Source organism: Akebia trifoliata, chromosome 2 (genome assembly GCF_017979445.1).
Source record: "Akebia trifoliata isolate Shusen 1 chromosome 2, ASM1797944v1, whole genome shotgun sequence".
NCBI classification, from domain to species: Eukaryota; Viridiplantae; Streptophyta; class Magnoliopsida; order Ranunculales; family Lardizabalaceae; genus Akebia; species Akebia trifoliata.
Window position 1 is genome coordinate 11,190,092 of NC_141376.1, and position 10,730 is coordinate 11,200,821.

A 10,730-nucleotide genomic window follows, 5' to 3' on the forward strand; every position below is an offset into this window, starting at 1 on the left:
AACATTCAAACTCAAAACCTTTGCTTCTTGAGTTGTCTCACCAACCCTTTAGGGTTAATCAAGCAGAGCCTCAAGTTGTCAAAGGAGATGTACTTATACTTTATTTCCTATCTAAACAAGCACAATTTCAATGATGGAAAATATTTTTCCGAAAAACTAAAAAGGAATCTACCGAAAGGCACCCTTTAGGAACGTCCACATTTTCAAGTCAATGTCATGTCCCTTGATCTCATTCTAGTATAATGACTAAAAATATGACTTAAATACCCAGATATATTTTCAACAACAGTTAAAACCCTTAATTTTTCTATCAAAATTTTCATCATCCTCATGTTCTTTAACCTCTATGATTATTTACAAATGTTTTCAATCTCTTATTGATAATCCTTTATTTTTCTATCCAAAATTTTATCCTTTTCTATTTTTCCTAAGACCCAATCTTGTTCTTGAAGTTTGAAAGTTGGGAGAGATTCTTAAAGTTGGTTTTAGGAAGATGAGGGCATTGAAGTCAATATAACTAGAGATATATCATTCATTCATTCATGTAGGGTTAACTCTAACTTAAAATCTTTTACCGCTATGAAGTGTAAATTTGCATATAGACGAGAACACAAGCAAATCAGCTTCACTTTTTTCTCTCTATAAAATCTAATCCTCCTTTTCCTTGAGAGAGAAAAACAAAGAGATGGATTCTGTAGCAGCAGCTAAGAAGCCTCATGCCGTCTGCATACCTTACCCAGCACAAAGCCACATCACTCTCATGCTCAAATTATCAAAGCTTCTTCACCACAGAGGCTTTCACATCACATTTGTCAACACCGAGTTCAACCATCGACGCTTACTCAAAACTCAAGGCCCTAATGCCCTCAACAGCTTACCAAGTTTTCAATTCGAAACCATCCCAGATGGTCTTCCACCATCCGATATTGTTGACGCAACCCAAGACATCGCAGCTCTCTCTGACTCCACTAGAAAGAACTGCTTAGTCCCCTTTCGAAACCTCATCGCCAAACTCAACAACACTTGTTCTTCCATCGTGCCTGCCGTTACTTGCATAGTATCTGATGGGATCATGACCTTCTCTCTTCGAGTTGCCGAAGAGCTTTGCATGCCAGGAGTATTGTTCTATCCTGTCAGTTTTTGTGTCTACGCGGCTGCCATGCACCACCCTGATCTCATCAAAAGAGGTCTTATACCACTCAAAGGTATCAATTCATACTCGCTTATTCATGTCTTTCATGTATGTATTTTTTTGGGGTGATCAAGCAAAGGTTATATATCATCCAAAGGCAGCTGAGATTCCATTAAAAATAAAAAAAATCAGGAGAATCACGAAAAGAAGCTGCTCACTTTGCCGATTTTTGGAAATCAGATCCCCTTAATTCCCTAAATATATGAGCGCAGGACTAAACCTTTGAATTAATGGGGTGTTTGGTTGGGATGCAAGAATCCAATGCATCATTTGGTTAGGATTTACCACCTGATTTTCTCATAATCAGAAACAGAAAACATGGAGAATAAAAAACAGTTCTTAGATCGTTTGTACTGATTCTCATACAGTCTTCTCGTGCCAATCTTGAAATACAGAATAATAACAGTTCTATATAAGATACAAAATCATCATCTTTGAGTAATTGAGACATGCTCATGAAGTGTAGACTTGAAAACTAATAGAAAATGACTTAAATGCCATCTTTTTCTACCTCTTAACAAAAAAAAATTTATTTTTTTCCCCTAAAATATCCGTTGTCTTCAATTGTTAGGATACATATTTTCTACTCATTTTCAATCTCAAGACGTGCAATTTGGTAATTTTTTCATAAGATCAGTTTGCAGAAACAATGTTAGCCAAACGAGATGTTGGACTCCTTTGGTTTTTGGTAAGTAGATCTTGGATTCTAGAAATCAATTGCTATAATATGATTTTGATAATCCATAATCAGAATCAGTTTCTACAATCCAACACAAACGCCCCCTACGATCAGAACTAATAACCTTCAACAATAGATCAATCTTCCAAGGAACTAAACCCCATCAAGAGCCTTCGCTATGAGCAACGAATTAGTTTCTATCACAATATTTCCATGAATTTGAGCGACAAGATCTAAACCTTCCATTAAGTCTAAGAAGTTTGCCTTCTTGTTCAAACAGGTAACAAGGAACTTGTTGCGAGCCTTCAACATATCTTTCCATCCAAAATCTCTTATCACCCATCCAACTCCGGCCAATCACGGAATCCCTTAGCTCAATCTGACCTCGTAGATTTTTATCCACCCTACTAATGGCAAACCGAATCCAGTAGAGAAATATTAGGTCTTCTTTAGCCTAATAAATGAGTTGTACTTTCTGTTGGGAATTAAAGAGAAAATTGGAGAGAATAATTTTGGATGGAAGAGGTTTTTTATTATTGAACTCAACTTGATCTTTTTTGGATGATACAAAATGGTGGGAGAACATCTCTATTTATAAGACTCTATGGACAATTCTAGATACACCATAAAATAACTTAGATTATTCTAGATACTTCCTACATACCAATTAATAAATGAGTGTTTCTAGAAAATACAAGAGTATTTCTAGTGACTCTAGTAAATAAAAGAAAATTCTAGAAACTCTAGCAATTACAAGATAATTCTAGAAACTCTAGCAATTACAAGAAAATTCTAGAAACTCTAGAGACAAACTATGATAAATCAAGTTTATTATTTCAACACCCCCCCTTAAACTTGATTTGTGACTCCAAGAATACCTTGTAATTTGGTAAAAGCTTCTCTCTTGAGTGGCTTGGTAAATATGTCTGCTACTTGATCTTGAGATTTCACGAATTCCAACCTTACTTCCTTTCTTCCAATGCATTCTCGTATATAATGATAACGAGTGTCGATATGCTTACTTCTTTCATGAAAGACAGGATTCTTTGCTAGTGCGAGTGCTGACTTGTTGTCAACACGAATCTCGACAGGCTTTTCTTGTAGTAAATTCAATTCTTTCAACAAGTTTCTTAGCCAGATAGCATGACAAACACATGATGTTGCAGCAACATATTCGGCTTCACAAGTTGATAGTGTGACGATTGGTTGCTTCTTTGACATCCAAGTGAAAGCAGTGTTTCCCATAAAGAACACAAATCCGGTGGTGCTCTTTCTATCATCTAAGTCTCCACCCCAATCGCTATCACTATATCCAACTATCTCATAATTGTTAGAAGATGAATAAAACAAGCCATAGTTGGTTGTACCTTTGATGTACCGAAGTATTCTCTTTGCAGTCTTGAAATGGGTTGTTGTTGGAGCTTCCAGGTAGCGACTAACGATTCCAACGGCATAGAGAATATCCGGCCTAGTACAAGTTAGGTAGCGCAAACTTCCAATAAGACTTTTATAGAGAGTTGGGTCCACCTTTTCTCCTTCATCATGCTTTGACAACTTGATTCCACATTCCATCGGCGTGCCAACTGGATTAGAGTCATTCATCTTGAACTTCTTAAGCACTTCCTTAGCATAGCCTTCTTGAGTAATGAAGATGCCTTTGTCCTTTTGCTTTACTTCAATGCCGAGGTAGTAAGACATGAGCCCAAGGTCTGTCATCTCGAACTCTTTCGCCATTTCTTTCTTGAACTCCTCAAACATACTCGGGTTGCTACCTGTGAAGATCAAGTCATCCACATACAAGCATACAATCAAAATATCTCCATTTTTAACTTTGATATAGAGTGCATGCTCATATGGACACTTGGTGAAATTCTTATCTTGAAAGTACTTGTCAATTCGAGTATTCCAAGCTCTCGGCGCTTGCTTTAGGCCATATAAAGCCTTCTTCAACCTCAAAACTTTATCTTCATGTCCTTTTACTTCATAGCCCAATGGTTGCTCGATGTAGACTTCTTCTTCAAGGAAACCATTTAAGAAGGCGGACTTTACATCCATTTGGTAGATCTTCCATCTATTTTGGGCTGCCAAAGAAATTATTAATCTAACGGTTTCAAGACGAGCAACAGGAGCAAATACCTCATCATAGTCGATGCCTTCTCTTTGACTATAGCCTTTAGCCACTAATCTTGCTTTGTATCTCTCCACGTCTCCTTTAGCATTCTTCTTCGTCTTGTACACCCATTTTACTCCAATCGCTTTGTGTTCTTGTGGAAGTGTAGCTAGCTCCCATGTGTTGTTCTTTGTGATTGAATTGATTTCTTCATCCATAGCGTCTTTCCATTTCTTGTTTTCTACCGCTTCTTGGTAGCTTAGAGGTTCACAATCACCAAAGAGACACAAAAGAGTGATATCATTTTGATTTTCGGTTACCTCATAAAGTTCTTGTAAGCTTCTTAAGCGTGGCGTCTTCTCATTAGAACTTTCACTTGATGACGAATCTTCATGCAGGTTTCCGATTGGTGAGATCGGTGGAGTAGTAGGCTCTCGAAGTTCTTGTCTTGTCTCTTCTATCCTCGGTTGCTCCATTTCTTCTTCTTCTTCAAAGTAAGGAAGAAAATCATACTCGTCTTCTTGTGTGTTCCAATCCCAAGAATCTTCTTCATTGAACTCTACATCACGACTAATGAGAATTTTCCGGGTAATTGGGTTGTACAACTTGTAGCCTTTGGATCTTGAGTCATAGCCAATGAATACGTACTTCTCACTTTTGTCGTCGAGCTTGGTTCTCTTTTCATCAGGCACATGAACATAAGCAACACTTCCAAAGACTTTGAGGTGAGAAATTCCGGGCTTTCTTCCACTCCATGCTTCTTGTGGTGTCTTCTCATACACACTTCTTGTTGGAGAGCGATTTGCCAAGTAGACTGCACAAGCCACCGCTTCGGCCCAAAACTCCTTGGGCATTCTTTTGCTCTTGAGCATGCTGCGAGCCATGTTGAGTATGGTTCGATTCTTCCTCTCTGCCACTCCATTTTGTTGGGGGGATCTCGGCACCGTTAAGGGACGACGAATTCCATGATCTTCGCAGTACTTTTGGAACTCGTTTGATGTGAATTCTCCTCCTCGGTCAGATCTCATGGCCTTAATAGCAAGACCGCTTTCTTTCTCAACAAGGACTTTGAACTTCTTGAAATTCTCGAACACCTCCGACTTCTCCTTTAGGAAGTAAACCCACGTTTTCCTTGAAAAATCATCAATGAAAAGGAGAAAGTATTTGCTCTTACCAAAAGAGTTTGGTTTAATTGGTCCACAAACATCGGTGTGTACGAGCTCGAGCGGCTTTGTAGCTCTTGATGATGACTCCTTCGGAAAGCTTCTCCGGGATTGCTTCCCAAGCAAACATCCTTCGCAAAGCTGATCGGGTTGGTTGATGCATGGTAGACCTCTTACCATCTCCTTCTTTTCCAAAAGTTCGAGCCCGCCAAAATTGAGGTGTCCAAAGCGTAAATGCCATAGCCATGATGAGTCATTATAGCAAGCTTTTAGACACATTGGAACATCGTATTGAATGTTCAAGAGGAACATTCTATTTTTTGACATGGGCACCTTGGCAATCAAATTACTTTTACTGTCTCTTAAGAAAAGGTTATTTTCTTTTAAGTGAATATCATACCCTTTCTCTAGCAATTGACCCAAGCTCAAAATATTATTCTTCATGTTGGGCACAAAATAAACATTTGAGATGAATTGATGGCCTCCATTTTTTAAGCGTATGAGAATTTTACCTTTGCCTTTCACGGGTATTTTTGATTCATCTCCAAAGGAGACATTCCCTCCTATCGCTTCATTGAGCTCCACGAACATTTTTCTTTGTCCACACATGTGATTGCTAGCGCCGGTGTCAAGATACCATCTATTTTCTTGGCCTTCATCTTTGTCTTTGCAAGCTAGCAGCAACGTACCTTCTTCTCTACCTTTATCTTCGATGAAATTGGCCTTTTCTTCGACCTTGCTTGGCAATCTACACTCGGAGGCATAGTGACCGAACTTATTGCAATTATAGCATTTGATGTGAGATTTGTCGTTCCTTGACCATGAGTTGCTTCTTCCGTGCCCTCTTGTTGCTTGTGGATTTCGACTTCTTTCTCCGTTGTTGAAGTAATTAGAGTTGTTGGAATTGTTGAAGTTGTTGTTGAAGCCGCCCCTTCCTTCTCTTCCTCGTCCACGTCCACGTCCTTGGCCACGTCCTCTTCCTCTTTGATTTCTATTATTTCCAAAATTTTCTTCCTTCAAGTTGAGTTGTAGTAGTTGCTCTATAGTCTCCTTTTGCTTCTTTTTCCTCTTTTGTTTTTCCTCATAGGCTTGTAAAGAACCCATGAGTTGCTCAACGGTCATGGTTTCTAAATTTTTATTTTCTTCAATGTTCGTAGCAATGAATTCAAAATTTGGATTCAAAGTACGAAGAATTTTCTCCATAACTTTCACTTCACTAATATCTTCACCATTTCTTCTTAGTTGATTAACAATGGCCAATACTCTAGCAAAATAATCAGAAATTAATTCAGATTCCTCCATGAATAAAAGTTCAAACTCACCTCTAAGAGTTTGAAGACGAATCTTTTTAACTTGCTCGACTCCTTTGTTGCAAGTTTGAAGCTTCTCCCACGCTTCTTTGGCCGTAGTTGCATTTGAGATCTTCTCGAATGCATCTTCATCTACTGCTTGATAGATGAGATAGAGAGCTTTCTTGTCTCTCTTTCTTGAATCCCTCAAGGCTTCCCGCTGGGTTTGGGAAAGAGCAACATCGTCTTGCTCCTTATGGCCTTTCTCGACAACTTCCCACACATCTTGAGCTCCTAGTAACGCCTTCATCTTGATACTCCAATTGTCATAGTTGCTCTTGGTGAGCATTGGAACTTGGAAGGGGACCATTCCTCCACTTGCCATTTTTCTTCACGAACCTGGCTGCTCTGATACCACTTTGTTGGGAATTAAAGAGAAAATTGGAGAGAATAATTTTGGATGGAAGAGGTTTTTTATTATTGAACTCAACTTGATCTTTTTTTGGTTGATACAAAATGGTGAGAGAACATCTCTATTTATAGGACTCTATGGACAATTCTCTATGGACAATTCTAGATACACCATTAAATAACTTAGATTATTCTAGATACTTCCTACATACCAATTAATAAATGAGTGTTTCTAGAAAATACAAGAGTATTTCTAGTGACTCTAGTAAATAAAAGAAAATTCTAGAAACTCTAGCAATTACAAGATAATTCTAGAAACTCTAGCAATTACAAGAAAATTCTAGAAACTCTAGAGACAAACTATGATAAATCAAGTTTATTATTTCAACACTTTCTTCCATCTTTCCACATAACACACATTTGGATGCTACTTGAACACACATTCACTTTTGATAACCATCCATCAGGCATGCATTATGGGCAGTACCTACCCATATTACCTTCATAAACCAAGTATTTTTCCGCAGATGCAATGTGTTTGGAATGAATGAAGGTATGGGGCACCATCTTAACCATATATAGATCTCCAAATCTTGGATCAAACATGCTTAGTTGAGGGCCTTTCCAAAAATCGATAGCATGAAAATCAAAATTGAGTCTAGCGCATGCTTGAGTAGTGTAACAAATGGGTATTTAGGAGCTTCAATCAACAGGATTCCTTTCAATACCCCAATCGACTGGATTCGTTTCTAGATTTTTCTCTAAGACCTCTACTTCAAGACTCCTTGAAAAGTCATAAGAATTTGACTTCCAAAAGGGGAATTCAACACATATTGACTCTCTTACACATTTCCTACGTAAAACACAACTTACATACTAGATGTTTCTCACCCATAATGGCATTTTTTTCTCGAACATCTCATAATTAATTTTAATTTCCAACGAGATCGGTAAAAGTATATTTTCCCAACAAGACAGGACATGTTTCCTTGGAAAAATGGTTCTACAATGAGAATGTGCAATCATAGTTTTCCAAATCTTTTTTTATTATTAGAAAAACTATTTTCTCACTGATTTTCCTTACCCAACCATAGAGACCCTTTATGTTTTTAAGTTAACAATGTACCTAATGATTTTAGGTTTATGGTGACTGCAGATGAGAGTTATTTAACAAATGGGTATTTAGAAACCCTAATCGATTGGATTCCAGGAATGAAAGATATCCGACTCAAGGATCTCTCTAGTTATATAAGAACTACGGATCCAAATGATATCATGCTCAACTTTATTTTGGAAGAGATGGAAAGATCCTATAAAGCTTCAGCGATCATTGTCAACACTTTTGATGCCCTTGAAAGCGAGGTTTTGGAAGCAATCAAGTCTCAACTTCCTCTACCTCCAATTTACACCATTGGTCCTCTTCAGTTGCTTGTTAACCGAATTTCAGAAAATGATGAGTCAAAATCTATTGAATCAAATCTATGGAAGGAAGAGCCAGAGTGTCTTGAGTGGCTCAATTCCAAAGAACCCAACTCAGTTCTATACGTGAATTTCGGTAGCATTGCTGTTACAACCCCTCAACAACTTATTGAAATTGCTTGGGGGCTCGCTAATAGCAAGCATACTTTCTTTTGGGTGATTCGACCCGATGTTTTTGTTGGTGACACAGCAATTCTATGGCCCGAGTTTGTAACTGAGACTAAAGAAAGGTGCATGTTAGCGAGCTGGTGCCCACAAGAACAGGTACTCAATCACCCATCGATCGGTGGGTTCATAACGCATAATGGGTGGAATTCAACAATCGAAAGCATCTGTGGTGGAGTGCCAATGATTTGCTTGCCATTTTTCGGAGATCAACAGTTAAACTGTCGATATTGTTGCACCCATTGGGGTATCGGCATGGAGATCAATAACAATGTTACGAGAGATGATGTGGAGCGGCTTGTGAGGGAGTTGATGGAGGGAGTGAAGGGTAAGGAGATGAAGATGAAGGCCATGGAATGGAAGAAGAGAGTTGAAGAGGCAACTGTACCTGGTGGTTCTTCTTATATCAACATTGATAAGATGATCAACCAAGTGCTTCTCTCTACAAAACTCAATTAATTAATGAATAATGATGAATGCATGCAGTTTTGGTACATGGTTGCCTACGTGGCAAGTGCACAGAACCACACATCTTTTTCCTACGTATCCCAATGAAAAAGATCTATGGTTATGTGCTCTTACCACGTCAATCGTGTACCAAAATCGTGTGCATTCATCACAACTCTTAATTAATAGAGCATTCTATATTATGTAACTGGGGCCTTGTTAACATGTACCATTGTTAAAGTGCAATAAATACACTTTGGAAATTGGAATCTCAGGGTATTGAAAAATAAATAAAAAAAATTTAAGGGTAATCCAATTTCCAAAGTTTATTTATTACAATTTAACCTGTGCCCTAATGAAATCCATGTATCTGATAGCTGGAAAATCATTTTCAATAACCTCAACATTGTACCTCATATTGCACATCTTGACGGGAATGTATAGGAAGGATAGATGCTTTTTGACTCGTATCTCGATGGAAAGCATCTATGTACTACGTGAAAATTGGAAAATTCGACAAAAAAAATTGACGGGCCAAGGCTTACCAATTTTAAAGACAATTTAGAGCTATCAAATTTCTCTCATCTTTCATTAATTTGACAGTTTCGGCCCGTCAAAAAAAAATTTTGAAAATAAAAAATTCAATGCCAATTCGACCTTTTGGTCCGTCGAATTTTATGAAATTTAACAGCCCAAGACCTTCAAATTTGGGCTTTTTTCACATTGTGATGGTTCCTACACACTTTCACGTCAAGACATGTGATGTGAGGTCACTTCAGCATTATTCTTTTCAATGATATGTGTAGGTTGTGATAGATTGGCATTTAATATTAAGAGATTACGACAGTTTTCTTACTAGGCTCTATTTGATACAGCTTCATCAACTTGCCATATAGAAAACCTTAAAAACTAAATTGGATGCATAGTAGTCTTGCATTAAATCACTGCAAATGTGGTCTGGTGTTTGGTTACCCTTATTGATTGCAAGTAGTTTCACAGTTGTTTGCTATCCTCTCTTAATTGCAAATTTAATACAAAATTTAACCATTGCGTACCCAAAGAATCAATTTTGAATTTTTAAAGGGAAGTGAGTTTGAAGCCTTGGAATTTTCAAAGGCTTCACACAATTGCAATATTTGTGCAAAGGGATGCATAGTTGCCACATCCGCCCATTTCAATTGCATGTGTGCAAAGTACAAAGCCTTTTCAAAGGCTTAATCTGAAGCATAAAACACCTCAAATTTACTATGTTGAGTATCACACCAAGCATAAAACTTAACAAATGTACAATACTATACAAGGGCATCTTAGGGAAAAAACATAAAAAGAAAGAGAAAGATGGTGAAATTAACATGCTGGTGAGGTTTTCAAGGTAATTGTTAGAAAGAATCATCAGATCCAAAGTATAAATTAACAAGAACACAAATAATCTCACAAGATACAAGATATACATGATTCGGTCAAAGCATCGACTACGTTCACGAGCAAAAACGATAATTTTACTATGATAACCAAAGAAGAACAAGGTTACAACTTTTTTGCCTCTCGTATATCTCTCTAACCTTTTTAAGATTTCATCTCTTACCCTTTATATACTTAGGGTTACAAAGAAGATAAACGGGTCGGATCCAAATCCAAATCAAATGGGCCTAATATTAAATGGGTCAAAAGGGTCATTAGCGGATCATTAAAAAATTCGAGTTGAATTTATGACAACTTTTCATATATCAAGAATAGAATACATAACCCAATAAATCTCCAGCTTGGCTTCAATTCTAAAAAAAAAAAAAAACTG

General features: G+C 37.5%; 1 protein-coding gene across 1 annotated transcript; it reads left to right on the top strand.

Moving 5' to 3' along the window:
- Positions 1 to 300: 300 nt before the first annotated feature.
- On the top strand, positions 301 to 9,485 carry LOC147409522 (7-deoxyloganetin glucosyltransferase-like). The gene is made up of 2 exons (XM_086429875.1): positions 301 to 1,205; positions 8,001 to 9,485. The coding sequence occupies exons 1-2, from the start codon at positions 686 to 688 to the stop codon at positions 8,945 to 8,947; spliced, it is 1,467 nt and encodes a 488-aa protein (XP_086286001.1). The 5' UTR covers positions 301 to 685; the 3' UTR covers positions 8,948 to 9,485.
- Positions 9,486 to 10,730: the final 1,245 nt, after the last annotated feature.

What these genes read in the sequence shown, in the direction of transcription:
- LOC147409522 (XM_086429875.1), top strand. Translation starts at nt 686, where the DNA reads ATGGATTCTGTAGCAGCAGCTAAGAAGCCTCATGCCGTCTGCATACCT. An exon ending in AGGTCTTATACCACTCAAAG is followed by an intron (nt 1,206 to 8,000) that starts GTATCAATTCAT and finishes TGGTGACTGCAG; the next exon opens with ATGAGAGTTATTTAACAAAT.